We start from the raw sequence: 12002 nt of genomic DNA, 5'->3' as shown, positions 1-12002 counted from the left end.
AGCTCCATCCAGCACAGCCAGCTCGCCCTGAATCACTGCCGGCATCCCACCACATCCCAGCCCAGCATGAAGGCAGCACAAGCCCTCTGCAAACCAGGGCCAGCTACCTCGTGGCATGCACACCGACTGAGATATCTGCACCAGGTCCCCCAAAAGCCCAGCCTTTGCAGGCCCCAGCCCGCCAGCCTGCAGAAGGCAGCACCCGGAGCCTGCCGGGCTAATGAGAAGCGCATGGGACCCACATCTGGTAGCGATTGAGCGGGGAGCAGTGCTGGGAAGGGAGGAAGCGCAGATTTCCTGCAGCACAAAGGAAGGGAGAGGAATGTCCGCGGCAGAGCGGAGGCCCTGGGGTCCCCCCTCCCTCCGCCGGCTCAGCCGCGATGCCTTTGCTAGGGGAGCAGAGGCACCGGATCACGCCTTGCTCCTTTGCTGGCACTGCTGGAGCTTGTCCCTGGGAATGTGCTCCCCCCTTCCCCAGGCTGAGCCCCCTCTCCGCGGCTGCCCCCCTTTCCGCTCGCAGGGGTGCACAGGCTCCCCACGGCCGCTGTGCGTGGCTCTCACAGCCATGCCAGCCCTCCGAGCCTCATGCAGGGTCTCTACCCTCCAGTCTGGTGCTGCTCAGGGTCAAGGTCAAGACCCTGCTGCTCAAAGTTTGGGGTCAAGACATGACCCCATGCCCCATGCCCAGACACCACCGGGCTCCAACTCCCCCTCGAAACGGCCTTGGGAAGAGAGCAGAAGCCCCAGCGAGGCGGTGAGGGCGGCAAGATCAAGGCAGGGGCTGCTCCGTGCTGTGACGATGGGGATGTGATGCTTGGATGGGGCCAAGGCAGGCTGTGCAGTGCAGGCAGCTGTGTCGGGGCAGGCAGCTTCCCTGGTCCTGTGCTGGTACCAGGTGAAGCCTTGGCCCCTCCACCCCCGAGCACCCACGGCTGCCAAAGGGATTTCGGGTTGTATTGCTGGGGGAACACCCTGTGACAGCAAATCCCTGGGTTCAGGTGACACCAGGGGAGGACGTTTAGCAAAAGCTGCCATCAAATCTTCACGGCGGAGGATGGCAAAGTGTCGGGGATGCTTTTATCCTGGTCTTTCGTATCACCTGGAGCTGAGCAGCACGGCTAATAGCTTCTAGCTCAAAGACCCCGTTCTCCCCTCCCCAGCAGCTGAGCAGGCTGCAGCCAGCCAGGCTCTGCGCCACGGCTCTGCCTCCGGCGGCTCCAGCGCGGCAAAACCCTCTTGGCGGTTCCCGAGGATGGGGTTGGGGTGATTTGCCTGTTCAAAATACGGGGCAGCCATTTCACAGGGACTTCGCTGCCAAGCTGGGGGAAGAGCAGGGACAGAGGGATGGGCAGGACAGACGGACGCGGCAGGGTTAACTGCACGAGGCAGTGGTCTAAGCAGCCCAGAGGCAGAGGGATCTGCAATCAGCACACCCAAAGCCTCTCCAGGACTGGGGATTTGGGGATCCTTGGATGGAAATCCGAGGCAACCAACCGGGGGGAAAAAAAAAAAAGGAGCAACTTATATTCAGGGAGGTTTTAGGGATGCCCCATTTCCCCGGGGATGCTCTGCGTTCTTCTCTAACATGGATGTTTCTACTCCCCTCGAGCAGGCAGCACAGCTTTTGTAAGCTTTGAAGTCGTGTTAAAACCGATACTTTTTAGGCATTTTTTAATATAGTTCAGTAGATCTTTCATTTTGCTAATTCAAGCCAGGACCCTTTTCATGCGTGCCACTGAAATGAATTTGCAGCTCGGCCTTGCGCTAAACGTTGATCTCATTACCTGCAGCCGAGCGCTCACGAAAAGAAACCATCGCCATCCCAGCAGTGTGTTTGAAGTCAAAACGCACTTAATAAAGTCCGTGTGTTTTCAGGGATTAGAAGGGACCCTCGCAGCCGAGTGGTCTCGCCCTTCTCAGGGCTCCCCAGTGAACCCACAAACGTTGCCTGGCTTCGCTCCGGCGCGGCGTCCGTGGGGAAGGGTCCCCAGCTCGTGGGTGGAATTGAAACCGTGAAACCAAGTACCCGGAGGGCGCAACTCCTGCGATGCCGGGGGGTCTCTGCATTTTCGGCCGTGGCGAAGTCACCCCGTACGGTAACTCAAAAGCTGCCAAACTCCATCCGAAATGCTTTGGGCACGCGTCATTTCAAACATTTTTAACTGCCTTCAAGCCCGAGCAGTGGGACACCCTGCGGTGCTCTCCCACGGGATGACGGGCTGGAGAGAAACCTGCAGGACGGCTCCACGGCCGGCGCCCGTGCTGCGCAGCGGTGCCCCAGCGGCCCGAGGTGCTCGGAGAGCTCCGCTGCGCGCACGCACGCGGGGCCCGGGGGAAGGCGGCAGCGACGGCGGCGGGCGCGGCCCCGCTGCCGCCCCTGCGGGCGCGGCTCGGACGGCGGGCGCTGGGACCGCGCACCGGGCCGGCGCGGGGCGGGGGCGGGAGGGGGCGGGGCGAGGGGAGGCTGGGCGGGGCGAGGGGAGGCTGGGCGGGGCGAGGGGAGGCTGGGCGGGGCGAGGGGAGGCTGGGCGGGGCGAGGGGAGGCTGGGCGGGGCGATCGCGACGTTCGGCGGGGCGGGGGCGCGCACGCGCATGCGCACGGCGCGGCGGGGGGTGGCGGGGCCGCGCAGGGCGGCGAGATGGAGCGGTTCGGCGGCGGGGCGGGGGGGTACGAGGCGGCGGCGGCGGAGCAGCAGCTGTCCCGGCAGCAGGAGCGGCACTACCGGCTGCTGTCGGAGCTGCAGGCGCTGGTGAAGGCGCTGCCCAGGTGAGCGGAGGGTGGCGGGGGGAGGCCGCGGCGGCGGCGGGGCCGGCGCTGACCCGGGGCCGGCGCTGACCCGGGCCGGTGCCGGCAGCTCCTGCCAGCAGCGCCTCTCCTACACGACGCTGAGCGACCTGGCGCTGGCGCTGCTGGACGGGACCGTCTTCGAGATCGTGCAGGGCCTGCTGGAGATCCAGCACCTCACCGAGAAGAACCTCTACAGCCAGCGCCTGCAGCTGCACAGCGAGCACCGCGGTCCGCCAGCCGGGGGGCCGGCCCGGGGCACGGCGGGGAGGCGGGGCGGGCACTGGGGGAGCACCGGGGCGGGGGGAGCAGGAGGCGGGGACGCTGCAGGGAGGCGGGGGGGGGGGGGCACCGGGTGAGGGCAGGCCCGGGGCGTGCGGGGGGGGGGGGGGCACGGAGTGGGGCAGGCCCGGGACAGGGGGGGGCAGTGGGTGGCGGTCCCGGGGCGCTGGGGGCAGGGCGGGGGGCGGCAGGCGGTGGGGACCCTGCAGGGAGGCGGCGGGGACGCTGCGGAGGGGAGGCAGGGCCGGGGCATCCGGGAGGCGGGGGTTGACGGGGGGGGGGGGGGGGGGCAGCGCGGGGCAGGCGGTGCGGGGACACTGCGGGGGCCGCCCGTGGCGGGGGGGGCCGTGCGGCGGCGTGCCCTGACCCGCAGCCCGTCCCCGCGGCAGGGCTGAAGCAGGAGCTCTTCCACCGGCACAAGGAGGCCCAGCAGTGCTGCAGGCCCCACAACCTGCCGCTCCTCCGCGCCGCCCAGCAGCGGGAGATGGAGGTAAGGGGCGGCCGGGCCGGGCACAGCCCTCCCCTGGCGCGGGGGCTGCCTCCCTTCCCCGGGGGGCTCGCGGCCGCTTTGCTGCGGGACCCCTTCTGCATCGCAGCAGCATCACGGCGTCTGCAGAGGGTTTAACTAGTCGTCTGTCCGTCCGTTCCCGCGGCCTTGGGAGCCGCCAGCCATCCTGTCTGGTCTTGCTAGCACAGCCCTAGGCTCCCCACCCCGCCTTGGGCGTCCCCTCCTCTTGCTTTGCCCCTTGTGCCCCCAAGAGCGGGGGGCCCGGGCTCTTGCCCTCTAGGATGGCTGCGGTCCAGGCGTGATCTGGGAATCGTGGAAGTTCGGAAGCCCGCTCCAAAAGAGCGATGCTCCCCACAATGCTGTAACAAGTCTTTGCTTTAAGACAGGCTGCAGCCTGTATACGCAGAGAGGGCAAGCTGATAGAAAACACAGAAGGTACGTGAAATCTGCCATTACGCTGTAGCAAGTAGAAAGCAGAGAATACTCAAAAAATCCCGTTTTACTTAGTAGCACTGATAAGGAGGAACTGCCTTGAGAAACATAAGCGTAGAAATAGTTTCTTCGAGCATCCCAAGGCATTTGGAGAAGGGCCCTTCAGCACAAGCGGCCTGTTCAGTCCCAAAGGACTTATTTGTATATTAGTGATAAGGTAGGGGCAGTTCTATAAGGTAAAGGAAACTGCTCGTATTTAGTTTATCTTAATTGATGGAGTTTAATGTGGAGGGGAAGTTACTTTACTCCACGTAAGGCAAACGGATAACTGTTTAAATACCGGCTCCTTCCTGACCTTTGCCCATGACAAGCACTGTGTCAGCGCTCGCTGTCGGTTCTTTTGTTCTGGCCTTTCCACATCCCTCGTTTCCTATCAAGGTGACTAAAGCCAGGCTGGACCTCTAATAGCTGTCCCTCTTCCTTCTGTCTCTAAGTGACTTACACTTGCAGCAAGTAATAAGCTACACTGCCTGTTTTAAAGCATTTCCAATGTTGTCTTTGCTCATTAAGCAGACCATACGTGCGTCATTTCTCCTTGTCTTACATGACGTGCAACTTCTTCCTACTTCCTTCCCCATGCCTTTCTCTTCTGTCTTATTCTGCCAGGTGTTATTAGAGTTACTTCTTCCCTTTTTTATGCTCTGATGTTTCTGCTGTAGAGCATTTCAGGAACAGATCGATCATTGCAGTAGCAATTGGTATGTGTCTAATCAGAGCTGCCCTCTGTGGTCAAAGGTTTTGAAGACCAGCTCCCGTGAGGTGGCTTGGGATTGGGCTCCCAGGAGGGGTAACACAAGATGTAGTTTTTAGATGTCTGGCTTCCTAGTGGAACCCGTAGCATTTAAAAAAGCTTTGCCCATCATACAGGGTCGCCAGCCACCAGGGCTGAAGCAAAAGCTTGTGTTTATGCCTTATTTTTCTCCAAGATTTTGGCACTTCTCTGTAGCCCAGAATCAGGTGCCAACCCTAAACAGTATGTAGGCACTTAAATCTGTTTTTTTCAAACAGAAGGAAGTCACTGCTCCAGCACAGTAAGTGGAAGAGACGATGGTGTGGTGCCTCCTCCTTCCCCCAAGGCCGCTGGGAGGAAGGAAAGTCTTTGGGGAAAGAGGGATTTGAATCCTTCGTATCTTCCCTAAAGAGTGTGAACCTCTGGACTGAAGAACGCATAAGGACAGAGCTTCCTTAGGTTCATTAGCATCCCACAGTGAAGGAGGCAATTAGCCCCTCTACCTCACCTTTTATTGAGGCTTAAGTTGTCTTGAATTTCTTCACATTTATTCTAATAAGGTCCTGCACCAAGTGTTTTCTGTGCAGCAGCTGATGTATGGTAATCTTCTGGTGGATCACAGTCCTGCGTCCTCCTTCATAGCGTGTAGTTCTGCGAAGCTTTCCCAAACCTGTGGACATAATTGAAAATGTAAGATGCTAACTGACTGCCATACATCCAAGAAGGGGTGCAGGAGGTAGCTGCTGCTCTGTATAAGTAATAATTGCTCTTCGTTTAGGTCAGGCCTTTTGCAGACAGCCACTGATAACGTCCGTGCTGGAGACAAACCTTGGCTCTTTTCCAGGCTGTTCAGGACTGAGACCTCTGTCATTCAAATTCTGGATTTGCCCCAGGACTTGTAGCAGCGCACAGGCTTTCGGCTCCCCTCTCGGATGGATCTGCCCAGGTCTCCTAAACCACCAGCCACTGGTGTAGGAAATCTCAGACTTTGTGACTTCTCCCTTTCTGTGCAATGAGGATAACTTACCCCCGTGAATATTTCCAGCTGAACGCCTGCCTCTGTTTACTGTGTTACAAAGGGGCAGCGTTGCACAAGTAAAGTGTTGAAACCTCTGCCGTTTATTTCTTGCAAGAGAAGGAGCCTTCCTTTGTATTTAGATGGGATTTGATGCTTCCTGACTTGCCCTGTGGCTTGTGAAAGAAGTGAGTTGCTCAGTGCAGGCCGGTACGGCTGTATTGCCTCGCCTCCGCCCACACGTGGCTTGGTACCTGGGCTGGGCTCTCCTCGTCCCCTGCAGTCCTGCTCTCTTCTCCACTCTCCGGCAGAGTTTCTCGTAGGTTGAGGTTTCCTGACTATCAGTGCCCCTTTCTGCAGCTCGCAGAGCGTGCCCACCACTCCTGATTTCCAACATGCTTTTGACGTAGCGCACGGTCGCTGTGTTCCATTTCTTCTTCAGAGGCAATGCAGAGGTTTCTCTGCTGAGGTTTAGGCAGATGTTGGCAAGGCAGAAGGGGCTGCGTTCTCCCGGTTGGGGCTATTTTGTGAAGTCCTTGTTTGATAATGTTCTCAATCTGCCAAAAATAGAGCCCCAGCACACTGTTGTCCCAAGCGAGACTTCAGCTTGCTGTTGTCAATACAAAATAAACTGGCTTTCCAGTTCAAAAGTTAGGTTTTTGAGGAGTTCAGCTCCTTTAGTGAATAAATGGGGTCAGGGTGTGATTTACAGCTCCTGCTCTGTGCGTTCGTGTCCAGGGAACATGGAGGCTCAGGGAGGCATCTGAGCTGGCACCTTGATGAGCTTCGGTGGCCCATGTTACTCCTCCAAGCCTTTCTTCAGCCTCGCCAGTCCTGTGAGGGGTATGTGACTCTTGGACTGCTGACTTCTTTTGAGCCCGTGCTGATGGAGTGCTCGGCCCCAGCCTGCTGCTGAGATGTTGGCTCATCAGGAAAAGTCGTTCAGATACCAATCTGTTGCTCGTGGTCTTTCCTGGCCTCCAAACGCACAGAAAGCAGGCTGCTCCCAGCGACTTCCCTGCATTTTCTTGAGTGGTAGCTTTGCTATAAGACATGGCAAGTGGAGGAGGTAAGGTCTGGGGCTGTGCTTGCTGCCCTCTGCTGTCCTTGGGACTCATCAGAGCAGGATCTCGTCGCTCTTTGGTTTCAGTAAAAGACCTAGAGATGACAAAAAGATAGGAGGAAGGCAAATATTCCACTTTCTTTCTGTCGACTGTTATCTTTTTCAGGCTGTGGAGCAACGAATTCGAGAGGAACAGCGAATGATGGATGAGAAGATAGTCTTGGAACTGGACCAAAAAGTGATAGACCAACAGAGCACTCTGGAGAAGGCTGGGGTGTCTGGCTTCTACATCACCACCAACCCACAGGTTGGTGTTTAGGCAGGGAGTGTGAGATCTGACGGTACTCTTGTGTTAATATCTTTGTTTTTTAAAAAAATCTTGCTCTTAATGAATTCTGAATCACTGAGTCAGAAAGAATGATCCATCCTTTGCCTCATCAGCTGACGGGCAATGTGCCCTGGGTGGACCTAGCACCAGGTTCGTAACAAAGGAGCAGAAACCCATTAGACAGGGCAACGTCCCCAGCTTTCTGCAATATTTTTCCCAGTGTGGAGGGAAGAAACGCCGTGCCAACAGCCTGCAGTCCTGTGACTCTTGAATGGGCCTGAATAATACTCAAATAAGTGGCTGCGTAGGTTTATCACTTTTGTACCTAGCTTAGCTGTACAAATTGCCTTCAAGGAGTCTTTTTATTAGGCATCCTGTTAATTTTTGCACGTGACTTGCTGGAGATGATGATCTCAGACTGTGATTAGAAAATTGTTCTGTTTCCCCAGTGCATCTGCTCTTAAAACTTGTGAGCAATCGCCTGGGTTTTTCTCTGTTGTCTTAACGCCACCACAGGAATGAAAAAATAAAACTTCCAAAGTCTCATTGTAATGCCACGGAAGTTTGCAGGGAATGCAGAAACAGGCTGTTCTTAACTCTGTTTTTTCAGCTGATTAAATTTCACTTTGATAAAGACCTACTAGTGAGAAAAGACGGCTTCAACGAAGTTAGTTAAGCAGGCATTTTCTAAAACCCACACGATTCCTGGTTGTGTAACCTTGAACAAGCCTCTTATTTTTCCTGTGCTGCTATTCCTCGTCTGTATAATGAAAGCAGCTCTTTCTCTCCCCTCCTGCCCCTGCCTTTTGTGTTATTTTTGTAAGTAATAAGTCTTAACAGGGTTCCTATTTGCTGGGTTTTGCTTACGTTTGCCTTTACGATAGCTGGCAAACCAGAGCCAGACCTTGGCTTGTACCTGTGGGTGCCACCATCGTATAAGAAATCAGTGCTGGATTCTGTTCTCCCTGCGTTTCCCGTCAGCTGATGCGTTTCCTCCCAGTCTGTTGTATAAAATGCCTGCTTATGCAGTTGATATATTTTTACAAAAATAGATTTTTATTTCCATAACGTCATGTCTGCAAGCCTGAGTCACAGAACAGGGTTCACTGAATTAGCTACTCCACCGTGTAGGCTCTGCGCTAAATGGCTTGTGAGCTACGTGTGAGTAAAGAACAAGCAGATGGTGAGGAAGCCATAAGCTGATGTTGGTGACTGCAGGAGATGGTCATCTCCACTTGGTTACGGTCATGGAAAAGGGAGGTTTTGAGGGGGAATGAAATACCTAGAGGGAATTTGTGTTGCACATGGCTTACATTCCACTTAGAGAGTACCCAAAGCGATCCCTCCTGCTTCCTGGCCTTCTGTGCCGGAAAAGGATCCGGGCTGCTGAAGGACGAGGGGAGGGAGCTGTGCCGACCCGGAGAGCCTCCTCCGGGTGCGTGGCCGTGCCTGTGCAAGGGGACGCTGCTGCCCTGCTCCGGAGCCTGCTCCGGGAGGGGAGACCTGCGGAACTGGCTGGCCCTCACTGCATTTATCACTAAATCCCCGTCATGAAGAAAGAACCTTTCAGAATCCTTAATGAACCGTAAAGCCCTGGGATTCCCAAGACAGCTGCAGTTTGCAGCAGATCTCTTAGGATATTACTGCCCTGTATTTTATAGAAATGCTTAAACAAGATGAAGGCTTTGTTCTGTATTTGCATGGTTTTTTTCATTCCCTGAAGATTAGTAGCTCTTGAGTGGGTGGTACAAACCGGTCCTTTCTGCGTCCTGCAGCCGGGAACGGGATCATCTTATTCTTGCAAAAACACCTCTCTTCCTTTGCAGGAGCTGACTTTACAGATGAATTTACTGGAGCTGATTCGGAAGTTGCAACAGAAGGAATCCGAGTCCGAGAAGGCTTTTTCCTGAATGAGCAAATCTGCTGTTTACTTTCCAGAGTTTTCTTCTGACTTCCTTCTAAAGAATAGACTGTTGATGCATTTGCTTTTTTTGTGTCAGGAAGAGGCTACTGGCTGTAGAAGAAATAGCTGAGGCCCTTAGATAACCTTAGAGCTGGGGCAAGCAGACCCCCGGAGCAGGGCAGTGGTCGGGGAGCATCAGGCTGCCTCTCCGGTCCTCAGAGCAAGATGCGTGCTGCACGTCTCGCTAAGACGAGAGACGACAGAGGGTGTCGATCTGCCACGTACAGCCTGCAGCGTCGGTCAGGCCGTTCACTAAGCCCAGGGAGACTGCCGAGGCAGCAAACGCAGCCCAGCAGCGTACGGGTGACCCCTGTGTTTAGGTGGATCAAGCTGAACGGGTGAGCAATGTGATCGCCAATTTGCAATCTCCTCTTCCGATTCAAGGAGGAGGAGCAAGTGTCTCTGGTAGGGAGTGGGAGAGGTGAGTAGTTGCCATATCGGACAGGGAAGCAAAGCGGACTCGCCATCCGGTGCTGCCTCGCCGTGGCAGATGGTAGGCAGCTGGGGAAGAAAAGTCCAAGGTTTATCTACAAGAAGATGCTTCTGTGTGCGTTGAGGCAGAAACAGCCTCTTAAACAGGCAGACCCTTCCCAGACGAGACCTCTAGGCAGATACCGGCATTGGCTTTATTAAAGGGGGATTTCAGGCCTCTGGCCAGCGTTACTGGACTGTGACGTTCGCAGTGTTCCCACCCGACTTGGATAGCAGAGAAGGCTTGAGAGCTTTTGCTTTGTAACTTTAAACCAGTTTTGAAATGGAGAGAAATAAAATATTCTGTCCTGCCTTCTGGGGCTACAGCTTTCTAAATGTCAATGGTTGCGATTATGTTTGTCCCATCCCTGCTTGATGAGCGTGGGGCTTGGGGTGTGCTAGACTAAAGCTGGGGGGAACCTTGAGTGTTTCTGAGACCTTTCAGGGCTGAGCTGATGGCCCTGAGAGCCTGAGTCACATCGCCAGGACTCGGTGCACAGAAGGAGCCGGGGCACTTACTGAAAACTTGGTAAAAGAACGCTTCAAGCACGTAAGAAATGTGTTGGTGCCGTGCAGTGTGGGTTGCCCGTGGGAAGCAGGATGGTGCGAGGGAGTCTGTAAGCAGTTCTGTTCTTCACGGATGAAGTTCAAGTCGGAGAAGCTGTTGGGGGTGGCTCAAAGACTTGGGCCATGGTGTGTTGAAGGGCTTTGATTACACCTGGGTCACTGTTGAAGGGTTTTCTGGCATTCCCAGAGCAAGGCTTGTGTTTGGGAGACATCTCCTTCGCATTACTGTTTGCTCTTGCCTGCATCCTCTGCTATTGCTGCAGCAATGTCTTTTCACAGCGGAAGGCGGTGTGAGAAGATTCAGTATGCTGCTAATTCCTGAGGCTGGGAAGCGGGTCGGTGCCCCTTGCCCAAGGCACTGTGAGGCCTTACGTTCACGTGAAAGCAGATCGCTGAAGCTAGAGCGAGTTGGAGAACCAGCTGAAGTAAGGAAACCTGCAAAGGTGTTAGAAGAGCTCGTGGGTGGCCTTTTGGTAGGGAGAGGTGGTGGTGGAGGCGTTGCCCACTACTGTAGACAAACACACTGAACATCAGCAGCTACAAGGGCCAACGAGGCCTTTGGAAATTCAGGGCTGAGACCCCCTCCCATTTGCATCGCGGGTGGGTGTTTCCTCCCCACGGGAACGTGCTGCTGTGGTTCAGCAGCTGGAGACAAGAGGTACTGCTCTTGTGGGGTCTCCGCCTCCTGGACGAACATCCCCAGGTGGAAAGCGGGCTGATGTGGGACCTGCACATTGCAGGATCCCCACGAACCACCTTGAACTGCATTGCCACTTGACCCTCAGCCGGGAGCCCAGACCGCTGAAATGGCAAGGAGCAGAGTGAGCGATGTCCTCCTCGGGAGACACCTTCATCCTGCCTGTGAGGACACATACAGGCAGAGTAGTCTCTGGTCCTGACCAGGTGAAGCAGGCATCTGTGGTCCTCTGTGTGCGGCCAGAGCTGTTAGCAAGGAAGTTGCTCCCCGAGGCGAGGATGAGGAAGGCAGGGATGAACGATGGGTCCTGTTGCAGGAAAGGAGACTGACTGCCTGGGTGCTGGGGAGTAGCGCTGCCTCCCAGAAGGACCCCCCCTTCTTTGACACGGGCACTCTTGCATTGCTGGAGCAGCGGCAGAGCCAAGGGTGCGGCTGGAGAAGCGCGGGGCAGCTAACGCAGCAGGTCGGGATTGCCGCCCGTGGGCTCGGCCCCGCTTTGCTGCCCTGGGCCACGAAGCGTGGAGCCCACCTTGGTTCAGAGCTCCCCACGAGCCAGGAGAGCTGGTGCCCGCGATCGCGGCAGGCTGCTCCGGCACTGCCATGACAACGGCAGCTCTCGGGCTTCCCGCTCCCACCATCTGGTTGCGGACGGCTCTGCCAGGCAGCCGATCCAAGCTGAAATTTTCCATGCCTGCAGTCAGGTTGTGTTTCAGAAAGGCTTTCCGTGCGAGGTGGCGAGCAGCAGGGCGGTCAGATGTGGTTAACTGGTGGAAGAGGTTATCGTAAGGGAATAAAGCGCCTGGGATAGCTCCTGAGGAGGGATTATTCGGTCAGCACGATTTCAGCGGAGGAAAACTTGCTCAGTCCCCCTCCCTCCCCCAAAGCACTGCTGGGCGGTACGACGCTGAGGATACACGGATATTTTTCCAAGCGCGTGCCTTTGTGTCACTAGAGGGTGACGCCTTCCTAGGGGCTGTACCCGTGCCACTGCGGTTGTTTATTGCCGGTGACGGCTGGGCTGGGGTCAGACCTGGTGAGAGTGATCCCCAGGAGCTGGAAGTGCTGCAAAGCATTACTGCATTTCGCCTGTCTCAGCCCCTT

At 56.1% G+C, this 12002-nt stretch overlaps 1 protein-coding gene across 1 annotated transcript; it reads left to right on the top strand.

The window, feature by feature from the left end:
* Positions 1–2613: 2613 nt before the first annotated feature.
* DGCR6 (DiGeorge syndrome critical region gene 6) lies at positions 2614–9973 on the top strand. The gene is made up of 5 exons (XM_075516175.1): positions 2614–2767; positions 2856–3016; positions 3457–3557; positions 7042–7182; positions 9030–9973. Exons 1-5 carry the CDS (start codon positions 2640–2642, stop codon positions 9111–9113), a joined length of 615 nt encoding a protein of 204 aa, XP_075372290.1. The 5' UTR covers positions 2614–2639; the 3' UTR covers positions 9114–9973.
* Positions 9974–12002: the final 2029 nt, after the last annotated feature.

Source organism: Mycteria americana, chromosome 13 (genome assembly GCF_035582795.1).
Source record: "Mycteria americana isolate JAX WOST 10 ecotype Jacksonville Zoo and Gardens chromosome 13, USCA_MyAme_1.0, whole genome shotgun sequence".
NCBI lineage: Eukaryota > Metazoa > Chordata > Aves > Ciconiiformes > Ciconiidae > Mycteria > Mycteria americana.
This window is presented reverse-complemented; position numbering and strand designations above follow the sequence as displayed.